The following is a 22226-nucleotide window of genomic DNA, read 5'->3' as shown; positions in this document are numbered from 1 at the left end:
TGGTTTCAGTAATAGTGCTCATTAGTATGTCTGGTGGTTTCAATAAGAGAACTCGTTAGTATGTCTGGTGGTTTCAGTAATAGTGCCCGTTAGTATGTCTGGTGGTTTCATTAATAATACTCGTTAGTATGTCTGGTGGTTTCAGTAAAAGTGCTCGTTAGTATGTCTGGTGGTTTCAGTAATAGTGCCCGTTAGTATGTCTGGTGGTTTCAGTAATAGTGCCCGTTAGTATGTCTGGTGGTTTCAATAAGAGAACTCGTTAGTATGTCTGGTGGTTTCAGTAAAAGTGCTCGTTAGAATGTCTGGTTGTTTCATTAATAATACTCGTTAGTATGTCTGGTGGTTTCAATAAGAGAACTCGTTAGTATGTCTGGTGGTTTCAGTTAAAGTGCTCGTTAGTATGTCTGGTTGTTTCATTAATAATACTCGTTAGTACGTCTGGTGGTTTCAATAAGAGAACTCGTTAGTATGTCTGCTGGTTTCAACAATACTGCAGCTTTCGGCTGATTACGTTCTACTGACTCAACCATTCAGCTCATTACATTCTACTGACTAAACCATTCAGCTAATTACATTCCACAGACCCACCAATTCAGCTGATTATATTCCACAGACCCACCCATTCAACTGATTACATTCTACAGACCGAACCATTCAGCTAATTACATTCCACAGACCCACCAATTCAGCTGATTATATTCCACAGACCCACCCATTCAGCTGATTACATTCTACAGACCGAACCATTCAGCTGATTCCATTCCACAGACCCACCCATTCAGCTGATTATATTCTACAGACCCAAACAGTCAACTGATTCCAACAATACTGCAGCTTTCAGCTGATTACGTTCTACTAACTCAACCATTCAGCTGATTCCATTCCACAGACCCACCCATTCAGCTGATTACATTCTACAGACCCACCCATTCAGCTGATTATATTCCACAGACCCACCCATTCAGCTGATTACATTCCACAGACCCACCCATTCAGCGGATTATATTCCACAGACCCACCCATTCAACTGATTACATTCTACAGACCGAACCATTCAGCTGATTACATTCCACAGACCCACCCATTCAGCTGATTATATTCCACAGACCCACCCATTCAGCTGATTACATTCTACTGACCCAACCATTCAGCTGATTACATTCTACTGACCCACCCATTCAGCTGATTACATTCCACAGACCCACCCATTCAGCGGATTATATTCCACAGACCCACCCATTCAACTGATTACATTCTACAGACCGAACCATTCAGCTGATTACATTCCACAGACCCACCCATTCAGCTGATTATATTCCACAGACCCACCCATTCAGCTGATTACATTCTACTGACCCACCCATTCAGCTGATTACATTCTACTGACCCACCCATTCAGCTGATTACATTCTACTGACCCAACCATTCAGCTGATTACATTCTACTGACCCAACCATTCAGCTGATTACATTCTACTGACCCACCCATTCAGCTGATTACATTCTACTGACCCACCCATTCAGCTGATTACATTCTACAGACCCACCCATTCAGCTGATTACATTCTACTGACCGAACCATTCAGCTGATTACATTCTACTGACTCAACCATTCAGCTGATTACATTCTACTGACCCAATCATTCAGCTGATTACATTCTACTGACCCACCCATTCAGCTGATCAAATAATCTTCTGACCGAACATTCAGCTGATCACGTTCTACTGTCTACTTTAGCTTATATAGCTTATAAAAAAGTAATTCATGTTTTGGTTTTAGTGAAAAATATTGATTGGTCTATAAATAATTGTTTTGTTCCTCGCGTAGGACACGCCTTTTAATCTCGAAACAATACACAAAACGATAGCAACTTTCAAAAATTAGATTAAATTTGTTAATATAATAATTAGATTTACATAAATTTGGAATAAAACAAATAGGATCTGATATAAAGTCAAGAAACACGTCTTTCAAAGGTAATCAAAGTATCCACGTGAGGTTTAAACCTACTCAGAAATTAATACATACGTCATCTAAGTCTGTTGTAGTAATGATATCTAATCATACATTCATTTGACTTTATAATTTCATATTCACATGAAGCTAAAACTTACTCAGAAATTGATAGAAATTGTAACTTCAAGTCTATTGAAATAACAACATATAATTAGTAATTAATTTTACTGTTTGATTTTAATCTTTATAGTAAAACCTTACACTTTAAAAGGAGTTCCTGCATTCATTACAGAGCAAAATGATAATTTCAGTTGATTTTATAAGATTATTTGTAAAAATAATTGCCAAAAGAAAATTTTATTAATTAATTCTCCGGTGTTAGATGGTCTTACTACAGTCATTAGGTTCAAACTCACCGACTTGAACTAAATCCAAATTACACTTGTATCGCTCAGTTGCTGTTTTTATACATAATTGAAGAAATTATTGATTTCAATTTCCGTCATCATTCCTGGAATTGAAGGGCTTCAGCAGTGAACACAGGGCAAAGGATTCAAGAATCGGTGTTAAAATTTCTTTAATAAATATTCAATACAACTGATATTGTACGTTTCTAGGGGAATCAGGTTGATATGCTGATGTCTATATTTATCCAATCCGAACTTAAATGAAGAAGCCGTTATATCATTTAAAAAAAGGATTCAGAATGGCTCCATGTATTTATTTTAATACATATATATAGCACACGTTACACATATTCTCGTCTTGTGCACTAATGTACAGCCAAAGACTCGGTAGTAATATAGTTCTAGGATCATGAGATGCGTCCCTCATTTCTTCTCGACATGATTAAGGCGAGACTGCAACATGACTTATTTGTTATTTTTTCTCCAAAAAATATTTCTTGAAAGGGTTTGTATTATCGATCGTTATCGTAACAAGTCACGTGATATCCCCCCATATAAACAGGATTAGACATCACGTGACATGATAATGTACAGCTGATATAAACGTATGACGTTATAACAATAGTAAATTACAATAGAAAATAAACAAAGCTAAGTTTAAACCACTTTCAACCATTTGGAAAATAAACATCGCGTATTTGAATGAAAAGAGCACTGATGTGATTATCTGAGACGTTACCACACAATTTCTGATTAGGTATGGTTTGTGTAATTCTTTTTGTTTTGATAAACATCTTGTAATTCTTTTTTCTTTGTTATGCAATCATCGCGCTATAACATGCATGCTAGTTTGTCCTTTCCATTTTTCGTACAACATGAAATCTCACAGCCTCCGAAATCTTTCCTTGATCGGACACTGTCCAGTCTGGATCAGATATGTCTTTAAAATCTTCGTTGGAGTTTCTGGAATCACAACTTACTTTCATCAAAAACATTTAAAACGTCAGTTGTTTTCGTCGTCACGCAGTTATTTATTTACATGTGATCTCTAAGATTCCAGACAATGCTAATATAGTTAAATGTCATCGGTTATGACATCCTGTAAAACTATAACATCAGCCTATATTGAATTCAGTTAAGAAATTTGGAAAAAGTCTCATCAATACTTTAATCCCGACTCGTCGTTTACTCACTACCGAACATGATACCAATCATATACATAATAATACCAATAATAATGATAATCATATGAATTATTATAATAATAATAATATATTCGATAAAACTATCGCAAAATGTAAAAGAGATTAACATAGAAACTCCTGTGAAAGTACAAGGAGAATAAGACCAGATTTCCGGGAAGATTAAGCGTCTGTCTTCTTCATCGACGGCACTCGCCATAAAAATCTTGGTCAATTTAAGCATAGATAGGCCAGATAGACATGTATTGTATATGACAGTCTAAGGGGGGATCTAACGCTTGAATATATACTCAACAAGACGATGGCTGATCAACAGGACCCTCTTAGGCTCCCTATTCCCCTTCCTAAGGGGGTTTGGTCAGCAGTTTTTGATCAGCCCCTATTCTCTTTCCAAAAGGGTTCAGTCAGCAGTTTTCAATCAGTCCATATACCCCTTCCAAAGTATGTTTAGTTAGAAGTTTTCAGCCCCTATTCCAAGGGGGTTAAGTCGGCAGTTTCCGATCAGCCCCTATCCCTCTTCCAATGGGGGTTTAGGCAACAGTTTTCAGCCCCTATTCCAAGGGGGTAAGCAGTTTTCGATTCGAAACCTATTCCTCATCCCAAGGATGTCTAGTCAGTAGTTTTCGATCAGCCCCTATTCCCCTTCCAAAGTGGGTTTAGGCAGCAGGTTTCAACCCCTTATTCAAAGGGGTTTAGTCGACAGTTTCAAATCAGCCCCTATCCCCCTTCCGATGGGGGTTTGGTCAGCGGTTTTCGATCCGCCCCTTATTTCTCTTTCCAAGGGGGTTTAGTAAGTAGTTTTCGATCAGCCCCTTTACTCCTTCCAAAGCGTGTTTAGTCAGCAGTTTTCAGCCCCCTATTCCAGAGGGTTTAGTCGGCATTTTCAATCCGCCCCCTATTCCTCTCCCTTAGGGGGTTTAGTCAGCAGTTTTCGATCTGACCCTATTCCTCTTCCCAAGGGGGTTTAGTCAGCAGTTTTCGATCTGCCCCCTATTCCTCTCCCTAAGGGGGTTTAGTCAGCAGTTTTCGATCTGCCCCCTATTCCTCTCCCTAAGGGGGTTTAGTCAGCAGTTTTGATTGCAGCAATTTGATGTGAAAATGGACCAGTCATATAATCATGTGACCTTCAGTTATTTTCAACTTCAATTTTAAACAAATCTAGCAAAAGCCAACACATCAAAACGCAACTTTCACACAAACATTCAGTTCATCACCCCATGTACAATCATCATCATCACCCCATGTACAATCATCATCATCACCCCATGTACAACTCATGTACAATCATCATCACCCCATGTACAAACATCATCACCCCATGTACAATCATCATCACCCCATGTACAATCATCATCATCCCATGTACAAACATCATCACCCCATGTACAATCATCATCACCCCATGTACAAACATCATCACCCCATGTACAATCATCATATACGCCTGCTCATCATCATCACCCACTGTAATCATCACCCGTCTTTACAATCATCATCACCCCATGTACAATCATCATCACACCCCATGTACAATCATCATCATCACCCCATGTACAATCATTTTCACCCCATGTACAATCATTTTCATCACCCCATGTACAATCATACATCACCCCATCAAACTACAATCATTCATCACCCCATGTACAATCATCATCATCACCCCATGTACAATCATTATCATCACCCCATGTACAATCATTATCACCCCATGTACAATCCTCATTATCACCCCATGTACAATCATCATCATCACCCCATGTACAATCATCATCATCATCCCATGTACAATCATCATCATCACCCCATGTACAATCATCATCATCACCCCATGTACAATCATTATCATCACCCCATGTACAATCATTATCACCCCATGTACAATCATCATCATCACCCCATGTACAATCATTATCATCACCCCATGTACAATCTTCAACATCCCATGTACAATCATCATCATCACCCCATGTACAATCATCATCATCACCCCATGTACAATCATTATCACCCCATGTACAATCCTCATTGTACAATCATTATCACCCCATGTACAATCATTATCACCCCATGTACAATCATCATCATCACCCCATGTACAATCATCATCATCACCCCCATGTACAATCATCATCATCACCCCATGTACAATCATCATCATCACCCCATGTACAATCATCATCATCACCCCATGTACAATCATTATCACCCCATGTACAATCCTCATTATCACCCCATGTACAATCATTATCACCCCATGTACAATCCTCATTATCACCCCATGTACAATCATCATCATCACCCCATGTACAATCATCATCATCACCCCATGTACAATCATTATCATCACCCCATGTACAATCCTCATTATCACCCCATGTACAATCATTATCACCCCATGTACAATCATCATCATCACCCCATGTACAATCATTATCATCACCCCATGTACAATCATTATCATCACCCCATGTACAATCATTATCATCACCCCATGTACAATCATTATCATCACCCCATGTACAATCATTATCATCACCCCATGTACAATCATCATCATCATCCCATGTACAATCATCATCATCACCCCATGTACAATCATCATCATCACCCCATGTACAATCATCATCATCACCCCATGTACAATCATCATCACCCCATGTACAATCATCATCATCACCCCATGTACAATCATCATTATCACCCCATGTACAATAATCATCATCACCCCATGTACAATCATCATCATCACCCCATGTACAATCATTATCATCACCCCATGTACAATCATCCATGTACATCACCCCCCATGTACAATCATCATCATCACCAATCCATGTACAATCATTATCATCACCCCATGTACAATCATCATCATCACCCCATGTACAATCATCATCATCACCCCATGTACAATCATCATCATCACCCCATGTACAATCATCATCATCACCCCATGTACAATCATCATCATCACCCCATGTACAATCATCATCATCACCCCATGTACAATCATTATCATCACCCATGTACAATCATCATCATCACCCCATGTACAATCATCATCATCACCCCATGTACAATCATCATCATCATCACCCCATGTACAATCATCATCATCACCCCATGTACAATCATCATCATCACCCCATGTACAATCATTATCATCACCCCATGTACAATCATTATCATCAATCATCATCATCACCCCATGTACAATCATTATCACCCCATGTACAATCCTCATTATCACCCCATGTACAATCATCATCATCACCCCATGTACAATCATCATCATCACCCCATGTACAATCATCATCATCACCCCATGTACAATCATCATCATCACCCCATGTACAAACATCATCATCACCCCATGTACAATCATCATCATCACCCCATGTACAATCATCATGATCACCCCATGTACAATCATCATCAGCACCCCATGTACAATCATCATCATCACCCCATGTACAATCAATCATCATGTACATCACCCCATGTACAATCATCATCATCACCCCATGTACAATCATCATCCACCCCATGTACAATCATCATCAATCATGTACAATCATCCCCCCATGTATCATTATCACCCCATGTACAATCATCATCATCACCCCATGTACAATCATCATCATCACCCCATGTACAATCATTATCATCACCCCATGTACAATCATCATCATCACCCCATGTACAATCATCATCATCACCCCATGTACAATCATCATCATCACCCCATGTACAATCATCATCATCACCCCATGTACAATCATCATCATCACCCCATGTACAATCATCATCATCACCCCATGTACAATCATCATCATCACCCCATGTACAATCATCATCATCACCCCATGTACAATCATCATCATCACCCCATGTACAATCATCATCATCACCCCATGTACAATCATCATCATCACCCCATGTACAATCATCATCATCACCCCATGTACAATCATTATCATAAGCCATCACAATCATCATCATCACCCCATGTACAATCATCATCATCACCCCATGTACAATCATCATCACCCCATGTACAATCATCATCATCACCCCATGTACAATCATCATCATCACCCCATGTACAATCATCATCATCACCCCATGTACAATCATCATCATCACCCCATGTACAATCATCATCATCACCCCATGTACAATCATTATCATCACCCCATGTACAATCATCATCATCACCCCATGTACAATCATCATCATCACCCCATGTACAATCATTATCATCACCCCATGTACAATCTTCAACATCCCATGTACAATCATCATCATCACCCCATGTACAATCATCATCACCCCATGTACAATCATCATCATCACCCCATGTACAATCATCATCATCACCCCATGTACAATCATCATCATCACTCATCATCATAATCATCATCACCCTTATCATCATCTCATCATCATTACATTACCTCATGCATACTCCTCATCATCATCATCCACAGTCAACATCGTGCCATGTACAATCATCATCATACCATATACAATCAGTATCATCCATGTACAATCATTTTCACTCGCTCAGTCATCATCATTATCATCATCATCATCATCATCATCATCATCATCATCGTCATTTTCATTATTATTACTAAATATACAAGTACACAAACTTTCACATCCACACATACCATAGAATGAGAGAAGAAAAAAACCAGTACGAAAATGTATTGAAATGGAGAGAGTATTAAAGCTCTTAAAATGTACCCTGGAAGTTCACAAATATATTAACAGATGAATTAGTCTGAGATATCTAATAGTTTCCCCATTTTATCCATTCAGCCCTAAACTTCTGTTGGGAAAGTTCCCCTTCAATGTAAGCAATACTTTTTTGACACATATAATACTCTTTAATTGAACTGATTAAAACTGTCAGATTTAAGGCTTTATGTAGACATCTTGTTTTGTATATGTAAAATTTGATTGAAATCAAAATCATATTATCTGTCTTATTACCTATATCATTGCCATTATGTAATAAATTACCGATGAGAAATCTTTGTTTATTAAAAGAAAATAAGATAAGGAGTGCATCAAAAAGGGTTTCCAATTTTTGTAGTAATGTTTGTGTTTCATGGCACTCCCATAGAACATGAATATTTTTTTTTCTGTTCGTTATTACCAAGGTTACACATAGGACTATTAGTTATACCAGCTTTAAACAAAAATGAATTAGTAGTTAATATATGTTGTAATATCCTATGTTGAAACCACCGTAGTTTGGTGTTTCTTGTGACTATGAAGGGAGTTATGTAAATGTAAGACCAGTTCAATTCATCATCTTCAAAAGTCCTCTCCCATTTTGTTCTACCAGTAGAAATAATCACTTTATTTATCATCAGATTATAAAAATCCCTACAACCTCTAGCTCTATTTAAGAAAATGGCAATGTTATTTGGAATAAATGGGTAGACAATTGATTGCTTATCAAATTCAATATTGCTTTTAATGCAAATATACCTTGACGGAAGAAATTAAACCCTGATATTGAAGAAAGTTAGTATTGACACTGTGCATCTCTGTGAATTCTTGAAAAGTGTAAAACAATGATGTATTGTGATCTTTTACAAGATCATTAACAATTGTTACCCCTCTGTTGTACCAATCTTTATAGTAAACTGACAATTTCTATTATGCTACAATGGCATCCTTAAGATAAACTGTTCTTGCATTTTTTTAACTCCCACAGAATCATTAAGTCTTACCCAAGCTTTGAATACATCTTTCCAAAATTTGTTCTTACAGTTTTTCAAACATTCTTGAATATGCCCATTCCCACATTTCGAAAATTTTTGTAAATCGATAGGCGAATAAAAAACTAATTGTCACTTAGATGGCTTCTGAATTAATCGTCTAATCCAACTCAATTTCAAAGAATCTATAAATACCTTAATGTTTACTATTTTGAGTCCTCCCTCATGATAATTCTAAGTCATAATATCTCTTTTTTTTTTATCTACCTTACTATTCCATATAAAGCTATAAAAAATGGAGTTAATATTCTGCAAGAAATGTTCATCAGGGTTTGGTATAGATATAAATAAATGATTTAGTTGAGAGCAGGTGAGATTTGATTATAGTGTCAGTGTCAGACTGTTAGGGTGGTCAGTGTCAGACTGTTAGGGTGGCCAGTGTCAGACTGTTAGAGTGGTCAGTGTCAGTCTGTTAGAGTGGGTCAGTGTAAGACTGTTAGAGTGGGTCAGTGTCAGACTGTTAGAGTGGTCAGTGTCAGACTGTTAGAGTGGGTCAGTGTCAGATTGTTAGAGTGGTCAGTGTCAGACTGTTAGAGTGGTCAGTGTCAGACTGTTAGAGTGGGTCAGTGTCAGAGTGTTAGAGTGGTCAGTGTCAGACTGTTAGAGTGGTCAGTGTCAGACTGTTAGAGTGGTCAGAGTGGTCAGTGTCAGACTGTTAGAGTGGTCAGTGTCAGACTGTTAGAGTGGTCAGTATTTGAGTGTACAATTGTATTTTGTAAGGTTGGTGGTGATTTTATTGTGACCACTTGCCTATTCCTATCCTGGGATTGAGACAAGATATAGTGGACCTAATGGTACATCAGAGATATTGACAAAGTGCACAATTTTGTGGATACAAAATACGGATAAATAAACTAGAAAACCTCGTCATTGATCATTTATTTTCTCATTTTTCTGCATCATTGTGTCAGATAACACTATATTCTGTTTCATTGTGTCTGTAAATACATTCAGTTAACTAAATAGTACAACACAATTTGTAACGAGCATGCAGATTAACTCGCCACCTTTAAGTGATTGAAGAGAATTATGCATGATTCTATAAAGTCACTGTGTGATATTGCAAAAATGATTACACATGTCAACAGTTCAAGTTTAACCGATTACACCACCATGAATTTCTTTCACACTCCAAATCACATTCCATGTAAAGATGATATCTTTTCTTGTATCAGATATGAGTCTACATCATAAGGACTGTTTTTATATATCTATTTCAAATAGGTCTGAAATTTTAGATAATAAAAGGCTGTTCAAAGTCATAAATTTAAATAGGGATTTAGTTCTGAAAATGTATAAACTAATGAAAATGTACCATTTAAATACACTTGAAATAAGATAAAGAATATCGAGTATCATTTTATTAAAATTTGATAAATTTGGAGTTTTCTTGTTTGATGAAAACCTATCACTGGTATCAGTATTATATCAAATAAGTTAAACATACAACTGCAATAAATATTCAGTTGGAGACATCCTGAGGATGCAAACAAATCTTTTATTGGTGAATAAATATAAAATAAATATTGACTTTCTCGATCCCAGATACATAGAAAACCCATGATAGAAGTACATTTCAACTTACATTTGATTCTATTACAAAATTCTCATCATGTAATGTACAAATTAATAAAAGTACAGACACAGGAAACACATTTTGGTATTAATGAATCATTTATACAAATAGAAGTATAGATGTTTTCATAAATCAACATCTCGATAAAAAATGTAATCAATTTCAAATAGTAACCATTATCATGGTACAATATATTTTACTGTATATATAAAATGAATAAAAGAATATCTTGTGTGGTAATATACAAATACAGTAGTTAAATTTTGATGAAGACAGGAGCATGAAAAAGAGGAAGATGCTTGTATGTATTTCCATATCTAGTTATTACCACAGTTTCCAAGGCATAAATCTTTTGGACTGTTTTGATGCAATAGTTTCATACCTCAAAGCTTTTATATAAACAAACCAGCATCACATTTGTCAGGCTGTTTGACTTCAGTCATATAACATCATACTCTGAATAATAATTAAACTTCACATCTGAACTTTCAAGACAATGGCTTCCATTGACAAAGATTTCAGTTTTTAGTTCTCTGATACAATGAGCAACTGTACACATATAGATAAAGAAAATACCTGAATTTACATATTAAATGAATACCTGATCAAAAAATTTTGATCTGAAGCATCCCTAGGAACATTGATTTGAGTAACATTTTGTGGTTTCAGATACTATAAAGAACTTAATTGCACTGCTAATTCTTACTGCCACATCTTGTGTACATTATGTAGATGCTGTGCTGTTTTTTTACTGAGGTTCAATGCAGCATGCATTTTCTGTACTCCTGGCTCCCCTAACAAAGACATCCCACACACTCCAAAGTAAGCATGTAATGCATCTGTAAAAAACAAACAAATTAACAATTACTTTTGAAAATGACAAGTATTATGCTGTACAGTTTATATGGTTGAACAATTAAAGGGAGATAAGTCTTTTAAAACATCAGTGTGTCTGATCTGTCAACAATCAACCAAAGCTCTGTACAGCTTTTATCATCAATATGAGAGCACATGTTGTTTTAGATGTTTGAAGGAAAGAGTCCACTGGGGAAAACAAACGTGCAGGTAGTTTGGAAACAGCTAACTGAACAAACATCATTCCCGATCACAGGCATCCTGAACCCATGTTCTAGAGGGAAAAGTTTCAAGCTCATTTAATTGATTTTGATTCAATATTTCACGATATCAGGCATACATATATATTATATGTGGGATGGGAAAACAAGTTTAAAGCTCCTACTAACTCTTTTAAACTTAATTGCACACATAACAATAGTCTAACTGTACCTACAATGAATTTAAAAGACATGAAAGCTAGTTTTTTCCTCAACTAGGTGCTGATATCACTGATATAACTAATCATACATATTTTAGAATAGAATCAGGTAATAGATTTACATGAAATGTGTGTTATATCAGACAACAAGATCATACACATTGAAATGACAAACTGTAATGACTGATGGATACTGTGACAGATATTGAAACAGATGGGTACTGTGACAAATGTACTATGATAGAGAAATACTGTGACAAATGTATACTATGATAGACAGATACTGTGACAAATGGATACTATGATAGCAAGTTACTGTGACAAATGGATACTACGATCGACAGATACTATGACAAATGGATATTACGATAGACAGATACTGTGACAAATGTTTACTATGATAGACAGATACTGTGACAAATGGATACTATGATGGACAGATACTGTGACAAATGGATACTATGATGGACAGATACTGTGACAAATGTATACTATGATGGACAGATACTGTGACAAATGGATACTATGATAGCAAGTTACTGTGACAAATGGATACTATGATGGAGAGATACTATGACAAATGGATATTACGATAGACCGATACTGTGACAAATGTTTACTATGATAGACAGATACTGTGACAAATGGATACTATGATAGAAAGATACTGTGACAAATGGATATTATGATAGACAGATACTGTGACAAATGGATACTATGATAGATAGATACTGTGACAAATGTATACTACGATAGAGATACTGTGACAAATGGACACTACGATAGACAGATACTGTGACAAATGGATACTATGATAGCATGTTACTGTGACAAATGGATACTATGATGGACAGATACTGTGACAAATGTATACTATGATGGACAGATACTGTGACAAATGTATACTATGATAGACAGATACTGTGACAAATGGATACTATGATGGACAGATACTGTGACAAATGGACACTACGATAGACAGATACTGTGACAAATGGATATTACGATAGACAGATACTGTGACAAATGGATACTATGATGGACAGATACTGTGACAAATGGACACTATGATGGAGAGATACTATGACAAATGTATACTATGATAGACAGATACTGTGACAAATGGATACTATGATAGATAGATACTGTGACAAATGTATACTACAATAGAGATACTGTGACAAATGGACACTACGATAGACAGATACTGTGACAAATGGATACTATGATAGCATGTTACTGTGACAAATGGATACTATGATGGACAGATACTGTGACAAATGTATACTATGATGGACAGATACTGTGACAAATGGACACTACGATAGACAGATACTGTGACAAATGGATATTACGATAGACCGATACTGTGACAAATGTTTACTATGATAGACAGATACTGTGACAAATGGATACTATGATAGAAAGATACTGTGACAAATGGATATTATGATAGACAGATACTGTGACAAATGGATACTATGATAGATAGATACTGTGACAAATGTATACTACGATAGAGATACTGTGACAAATGGACACTACGATAGACAGATACTGTGACAAATGGATACTATGATAGCATGTTACTGTGACAAATGGATACTATGATGGACAGATACTGTGACAAATGTATACTATAATGGACAGATACTGTGACAAATGTATACTATGATAGACAGATACTGTGACAAATGGATACTATGATGGACAGATACTGTGACAAATGGACACTACGATAGACAGATACTGTGACAAATGGATATTACGATAGACAGATACTGTGACAAATGGATACTATGATGGACAGATACTGTGACAAATGGACACTATGATGGAGAGATACTATGACAAATGTATACTATGATAGACAGATACTGTGACAAATGGATACTATGATAGCAAGTTACTGTGACAAATGTATACTATGATGGACAGATACTGTGACAAATGTATACTATGATAGAGAGATACTGTGACAAATGTATACTATGATGGACAGATACTGTGACAAATGTATACTATGATAGACAGATACTGTGACAAATGGATACTATGATGGACAGATACTGTGACAACTGGACACTATGATGGACAGATACTGTGACAAATGAATATTATGATATGATGAATGGTTACTGTACGATACTTTGATGGATGGATGGATACTGTGAAAGATGGTTACTATGATGGAGAGATACTATGACAGATGGATACTATGATGGATGGGTGGATACTGTGAAAGATGGGTACTATGATGGAGAGAGACTGAGACTTAGCAACACTGTGACCTGTTGTTTTGATAATATCTTTTAATAAATTCATCCTCATATGTAAACAAAAACAAGTCAGCCAACTGTGGAGCACAGATATTTCCCATTGGTATGCAAATAGTTTGTTGGAACAACTTACCTCCAAACTCAACACAGACCTTGTCAACCAGAAACTCATTCATCTTTATGATTTTTTCCTTCGTATTTGAATGATTTGGTTTTTACGATTTCATTCTCAAAATCAACTCTTATTTTATAACCTCTCATGGTTTCTTGCTTTGGAAAGTATCTTTTAACAGCTACAAGGGCTGACTGATAAGTGGTGAGTCTCATATTTAAGGGTTTGACTTTTGATAGACATATTGCATTATTTTTCAACAAGTTCCCCTTCAGTATCTGATGTTTGAGGGTCTCGGTGCAACTTTTAAAGACATTTTTGACAGTTCAGAAAGTCCTCTACTGTATGTATGTCTTAATCTAATTGAAAGTGGGTACCAGAAATGGCCTTTTCCAATTTTGGAAAGAGATGAAAGTCTGACGGAATGAGATAAGGCAAATAAGGTGGATGCTCAATCAATTGAAAACCACATTCGTTTGTGGCAGCCATGGCAATGACAGACTTGTGAAAATGGGTATTGTCCTTGTGAAACAATACACCTTTCATGAGTTTTCGCCAGAGCTGGAGTTTAATTTTTTCTCTTAACTGCCTCAGAATTAATGCATAATATGTGTCATTGATTGTTTGTCCCTTTTGCAGATAAACTACCATCAAAATACCATCAGCATCCCAGAAAATCGAGGCCATAACCTTTTCAGCTGATGGAACAGTCTTTGCCTTCTTCGGCAGGGGTGACCTGGGGTTCTTCCACTGTATAGACTGTTATTTTGCCCCTGGGGTGAAATGATGGACCTGGGTTTCAGCTACAGGCACAAACCTAATCTAAAATGTTCAGATTAGCATGCAACAAAGTCTGCCTGGTGTGCAACTGTCAGAAGTCTTGGTACCCATCGGACTGAGAGCTTTGTCATTGCATGATCTTGCGTAAGAATGAAATGTATTCTTTCCTCTGAAATTTCAATTGTACTGGATATATATCTTGCTGTAACTCACCTGTCAGACATAACAATATCATGGACTTTATTGACTTTTTCAGGGGTAGTGACAGGCCTGTTAGGATGGGCATCATTCCCAAGGCTCTTCCTGCCACGCTTAAATCCCGCAACTCACTTTTTCACTGTAGCATATGAAGGGACATCCATGCTAAACATCTTCAATGCAAGGCTCACAACTTATCAATCAGCTCTCATATGTCAAGATGTCTACCAACCTAGTCTATGTCTTATAACTGTGACATGAAATGTCTATCCATCAGGTGTATGATTGGTAACTCTGAAATGAAAAGTCTACCCACCAGGTGTATAATTGGTAACTGTGAAATGGAAAGTCTACCCACCTGGTGTATGGTCAGGCCACTTGGCAAATCCCCCAGTGATGGCTTGTTGAGTGGAGATTAGAAACCCTCTGTTAAAATCAGCATTACTTAATTTGAATATATCCAGCAGCTGAAAAAAAATCAATGAATACATGCTTGTATCTGTAATACATGTAAAGACACATTTGTTCAGAATGATGTTACTGAAGAATTACATGATGTCCAAGTCAACTTTTGAAAAAATCTTAATAATGAATGTGAAATGTAAATTAGTTACAGGAGAAAACCTCACAAGGGAAATAGGTAAGGGTCACAAAATTTTCAACCTCAGCTGCATATGACTTCAAATAAAACATTCCAGAATTAATATACATAGAAGGTACTCGGTAGTCTAAAGAATAAGGAGCTAGGTCAGCATACCTTTAGACTAGCACCGACCCAGAAGGAGTAACAGGTGTCCACTGGTTTATTGGGTCGGCCCTGGAAGCCAGTTTGTTGTCGAGCTATACACCACCAACGTAGTCGTTTTAACTCCTTAGCAGAAAAGGTTTCTTCTAGTCTACCCATCAATACCAGTGCAGCTAAACCACAGAATGTTGACCCTCCTGTAAATAACATGTAACAAAACCCTAAATACTGTCAAATTATTCATTTTCATGGAGTATTTATTTTCATTGATTTTGTTGGTTCTCTGGATCTCAATCTACAAACTTGTATGTCCACAAACTGTTGAAATAGAATAAGTAGCTTTATTGAGCAATATTTATCCACAAGCAAGAGTCCACAACACAGAATATTTTTGAAAAACCATGAAAATTGAACTCCACAAAAATATATGATTTTACAGTATATCAAAGATGTATTTTCATGATTTAATGAAAATTTTAATGATCTGAAACCTTTTGTTTCCATTTGATCTTTTTACTTTTAAAATTAATTAACTTGTGATAGTGGTTATACTTTTAGAATTAGTGTAATCAAGCATTAAATTAACTTTAGCAAATAAAATTTGAGAAAATACATTGTCAAGAGAAAGTGACAAACAATTTCCATTTGCAAAGAATATTTGAAACTTAAAGTGAATATTACTTATTTAACGTCATGATCAGTACTGCTCATAATGAAATGTGAGCAAGATAACATGTCAGTGTTCAACAGGTAATTTGTATCATAAAGCAAACATACATTGTTGTACCATATATCGAAAATACTTGTATAATAAATAGGATGACAAAACATAGAAAATAATACCATGAGCTTCCAATCCTGGTCCCTGAGCTATCCCACCTTCATAGGTCTGTAAAAAAAAAAAAAAAAATTTATAAAGACTAATGGCTAATTTCTAAACAGATATCAATAACAAATGTCCCTCATGCTTAAAAAACTTCAAAAGGTAAACAGAACTACAGTAACACTAAATAAGATCTAGTTTTAATACAGTAAAAAACCCACATAATATGCCCTGGTACTTTTTTGGTCTGAAAATGCTGAAAAAGAGTTTCTACTCTCGTAATGTTTGCATCCAAACACTCAGTCAAAAACTATTCCTGGGAACTAAGAAATCAATCTCAGAAAGTTCACCTTACACATCAGATCAACTATATACAAAGTCCAAAATTATGAAATCATTCTCGTCAAAATTTGTTTTTATCACGATTTTTGACTTTGAATGAACTTACTGGTTTTCTATTTTATTACTGGTTCAACACAATTGAAAAAATAAAATAGGTTAAATTTGTGCACTTCTTATCAGTAATATTGTTATTTTGTTAAACCTTTTTACTGAATCTACTTTTGTGGTAGGTAAATGTATCTAATTACCAATATTGGTTTTCATTTGATTCCTGGTCACGAAAATTCTTGTAAGAGAAAAAACACTTGTATGACTAATTCTAAAGAGAAATTTTAGTGTTTGATAGCAAAAGTCGAAAGTAAAGGGACAACTGAACTCCTGACTGTTAAAAAGTTCACTGTTGAAGTACTGTTACTTGGGATTTATAGGTAAAATAGGGAAAAAAATAGAAAATGAACTTAGTAAAATATTGAAGGAAGGGAGACAACTCACTTGGCTATTTTTGATAAAGTTAACAGCTTTTTCTGTGTCTATGCTACTCCAATCTCTGATCATGTAACAAGTACAGGCAGCACAGTAAACAAACCGCATGTCATTCTCACTGCCCTCTGGTACACAACAGAAGCTGAAAAACAAAAAACAAAGTAAACCAATGGCTAAACAAACACAACCTGAATCTCAAAAACCCATGTAAATCTATGGCTAAACTAACTCACCTTGAATCTCAAAAATCATGTAAATCTATGGCTAAACTAACTCACCCTGAATCTCAAAAATCATGTAAATTTATGGCTAAACTAACTCACCCTGAATCTCAAAAATCATGTAAATATATGGCTAAACTAACTCACCCTAAATCTCAAAAATCATGTAAATATATGGCTAAACTAACTCACCCTGAATCTCAAAAATCATGTAAATATATGGCTAAACTAACTCACCCTGAATCTCAAAAATCATGTAAATATATGGCTAAACTAACTCACCCTGAATCTCAAAAATCATGTAAATATATGGCTAAACTAACTCACCCTGAATCTCAAAAACCCATGTAAATCTATGGCTAAACTAACTCACCCTGAATCTCAAAAATCATGTAAATTTATGGCTAAACTAACTCACCCTGAATCTCAAAAATCATGTAAATATATGGCTAAACTAACTCACCCTGAATCTCAAAAATCATGTAAATATATGGCTAAACTAACTCACCCTGAATCTCAAAAATCATGTAAATATATGGCTAAACTAACTCACCCTGAATCTCAAAAATCATGTAAATCTATGGCCTTACTAACATAACCTGAATCACTAACACCTTAACAGTAATTTGACAGATAACATCCATCATGTTTATTTGTTTTCCTATGATATAACCTTCTCAAATCATCAAAATCATCTTCTTTTTCTGAGAAATCTTACTCATTAAAGATGACTTAGTTTACATCTAAAAAAATATATAACATTGAAGTAAGAAAATGGAACAGCTGATCAAGATCTTTGGGAAAAATATATTCTGGTAAACACCTACAGAACAACAAACTTTGGACATTACCTGCCATCTTCCTGTTGCAATGATCTTAAGCCTGCGGCTAAAGCTCTCTTGTTGACCTTTGAAAGGTCATCTCCAAGGATGAGTAGGGATGCCAAGGCGGTGTAGGTCATAGCAATGTGACCACTGTCAAGCTGTATTGGCTGTAGTCTTGCCTGTAGTACATAAAGTAAATGTCATATACATGTACATCTTGTATTTTGATTTATTTCACATTCACCAGAGCAGATAACATTTTATAAGCCTTTGTTACTAATTTTCATTTCACATTATGATCAAGATATCAATATACATGTAAGAAAACAACAATGACTATATATATATATATCTGTGTTTACTTTTTCTGTGTCAAATGCATTCCCATTTGTTGTGGAACCTCTGAATCCACACTGGCCCAGGTTAGAATCTGTAAGAAAAGGAAAATAACCTTTCTTTTTCATTTGAACACATCTGTAGGAAAGTTAAGTAAATAAAATGTGCTAACATTGGAATTCATTGATCATCACAAGAAGTTTCATCCAGACAAAATCAAATTAATCCACATTTTGATCAACAGTTTCCCCAAATGATAAATCATATGTAGAGTGATCCCAATGGTGTCAATCAGCTAAACTCCTTACATGAATAGTTATTGCTTTGGTTTTGTTATTACTTTCAGGTGTACACCTTACAATACTATTTTAAGATACTTGGTAGGGTATAACTTCCAATAACTTACATAACTCTTGTAACAATAATCATTAAAAAATTTATTGCAGAAATATTTACCATCATCTGTAGGGAGAAGTTGTAATGAATAGATCCAATCTATTATCTCCTTTTTATGCTTCTCTATAACATGCAATGAATTCAACATATCAAGTCCTGATAAGGCAAAAAAGGCTACTGTCATTCTGAAATACAAAGGAAAAATAATCAGAAAATTTCAACTGGCACATGAAAAACAACAAGAAAATACAAACAAGTCACCATAATCATTACAAACTTAAATTCAATTAACTAGGGCAAAATAGGAACAAAAGAATGATTTACAAGGAGACTTAAAAAAAGTTGGCAATACACAAAGGCAAGACTTTGCAGGAAATAGAAATAGCAAACTATAGTTATCAAAATCTGAGATAAATACATGTTGAAGATCTCTGTTTCTCCAATCAGTCTAGAACAATTCAGTACTACTTGAAATTCAAGACTGATCCAGAAATTCTTGTGAAAACAAACATTAAATGTTAAAATCCAAGAAAGTCATCCATCAGCCATTCTTTTTATCAGTTTCAAAGTTGAAATGGCAATATCTATAAAATTTAAGAAAGATTCATTGGGTACTAAAGAAATAGTGATAATAAATTTCAATCATTAAAATTCAAGATGGCTGCTTGTTCGCCGTCTTGTTTCTCCAATCAAGTCTTCAACAATGCACAACAAGGAACATATACGGTACAAATGAAATTTGAGACTGGTTCAGTACTTACTGAGAAAAAGTTGAAAACAAACATTAACTGTTAAAACAAAGATGGTCATCTGTCAGCCATTTTCTTAATCAGTTAAAAAATGTTAAAATTTGCACTACCAGAAACCGAAGGAAACTTTGATGTGAAATCTGAAAATTAAACATCCACATGTTCTTAAGAAGAAGTTAGTTTTGGAACAACTAAACTTAGATATGAAAATATATGAATCTTATAGACTCACTAAAATATTGATTCCTCAACATAAAACTCTGATAATTGTTCCACTAGGTAACAAATACTTGCTAGTACCCAGTATGATGATTTTGTAGAAACTGACTGATATAATATCCTCTATTCTTCATACATTTAATTCTAATTGATATGACCTCAATAGGAGATCTTAAATAGGTTTAAAAAAATTTAATAAAAACTCTTCAATTGACAATGTCATAAGGACATGTTTGATATAAGACATCATGATAGTGATGTTACACCTATCTTATGATATTTATGATATAGCATTTTGACATGACACAACAAACCAATTGTGTATAATGTCTAGAGAAATACACTGTAGACCTTTAAATAACATAATCGTATAATCGTAGCATACAACAGATACGACAACACTAGCTGCAACCACAAGTCATAATGTTCAATAGAGTCAGGGTAAAATAATAAGAGCGATACTTGGTAACATGCGTAATGTTTCGATAACATCAAAGATGAAAAGTCCCAAGAATTGATCCATCCTGGAATTCTACTGTAAGAGAAAAGAGTGGAGCAAAGATGCTCTGCACTTTACCCATAGCTAATGTTAATCAAAAATACAATGACAACAATTTTGCTTTCCAGATTTTGTCTTCCTTTAAATTTTATCTAAATAAAAAGAAAATTTTACACAATGAAACTGGCATGAATTATAATTATTTAGTACATTTATACAGTATAATGCCAATCACTATCATGACATCACAACATGTACACAAGCACACAAAACGTCAATGTCACAATAACTGCATGATCAATCACGCGCTGTAGCATACTAAATTTTCTACATTTCTTGAAACAGTAACCACGTAAAGAAAATTTATTGGAGCTTTATTTTCTTGATACTTATTTTAACAAATACATTTTAGATCTCACAAATATAAAGCAATACAAAATTAAAGTCATTCGGCGGAAACAAAGTAGACCTATTTAAGTCCTTAACTCAGCAAATCTTCACAGAATTGATCTTATAGATATAAAACCATGAAATCACATCTTGTTCAAATCTTGATGTAAAAAAATACATATGTAGCAGAAATGAAGAAAATTTGGTTAAAATCCGACGAAAAATACTATAGTTATTCAACAGAAATCCTAAAACTGACCAACAGACCAAAAGCAATATGCTTCTCTATTTTCGATCTCGGGGATATAACAACACGGTTACCTATATAAATATACTGTGTAGTTAATATCACCAAGGACTTAGATATACTAGGACCTGTAAATCACATGTTACCGTTGTCACCAGACGAAATCATGGGGCTTGGTCAGTCAGCTGATTCTGCTTACTTTGAGATTGTCCATTTCAAACAATTTTCTTTCCTGAAACTCATCTCTATTTGAAAAGCACACTATACCTGTTACTATCTAACGAAGAATATCTCTCAGGTAATATCTGAAGACATCTTTCGAAGAATTTTATATGCCTAGACTTCAAAAATGCATTCGGATCCAT

General features: G+C 35.2%; 1 protein-coding gene across 1 annotated transcript; it reads right to left on the bottom strand.

Annotated features, from left to right (window-relative positions):
* Nucleotides 1-11086: 11086 nt before the first annotated feature.
* Nucleotides 11087-22226, bottom strand: LOC132549007 (geranylgeranyl transferase type-1 subunit beta-like). Its single transcript, XM_060212918.1, has 9 exons — nucleotides 22129-22226; nucleotides 19818-19942; nucleotides 19388-19455; nucleotides 19053-19204; nucleotides 17990-18122; nucleotides 17176-17221; nucleotides 16345-16529; nucleotides 15946-16054; nucleotides 11087-11781 (listed from the first exon to the last, which is right to left on the bottom strand). Exons 1-9 carry the CDS (start codon nucleotides 22224-22226, stop codon nucleotides 11645-11647), a joined length of 1053 nt encoding a protein of 350 aa, XP_060068901.1. The 3' UTR covers nucleotides 11087-11644.

The sequence above is a fragment of the Ylistrum balloti genome, unplaced genomic scaffold, assembly GCF_031769215.1.
Source record: "Ylistrum balloti isolate Yb309-2 unplaced genomic scaffold, AGI_CSIRO_Ybal_v1 Utg370038, whole genome shotgun sequence".
NCBI classification, from domain to species: Eukaryota; Metazoa; Mollusca; class Bivalvia; order Pectinida; family Pectinidae; genus Ylistrum; species Ylistrum balloti.
This window is presented reverse-complemented; position numbering and strand designations above follow the sequence as displayed.

What these genes read in the sequence shown, in the direction of transcription:
- LOC132549007 (XM_060212918.1), bottom strand. Translation starts at nt 22,226, where the DNA reads ATGGATCCGAATGCATTTTTGAAGTCTAGGCATATAAAATTCTTCGAA. An exon ending in TCTTCGTTAGATAGTAACAG is followed by an intron (nt 19,943 to 22,128) that starts GTATAGTGTGCT and finishes TTTGTATTTCAG; the next exon opens with AATGACAGTAGCCTTTTTTG. An exon ending in GGGTCGGTGCTAGTCTAAAG is followed by an intron (nt 16,055 to 16,344) that starts GTATGCTGACCT and finishes ATTTTTTTTCAG; the next exon opens with CTGCTGGATATATTCAAATT.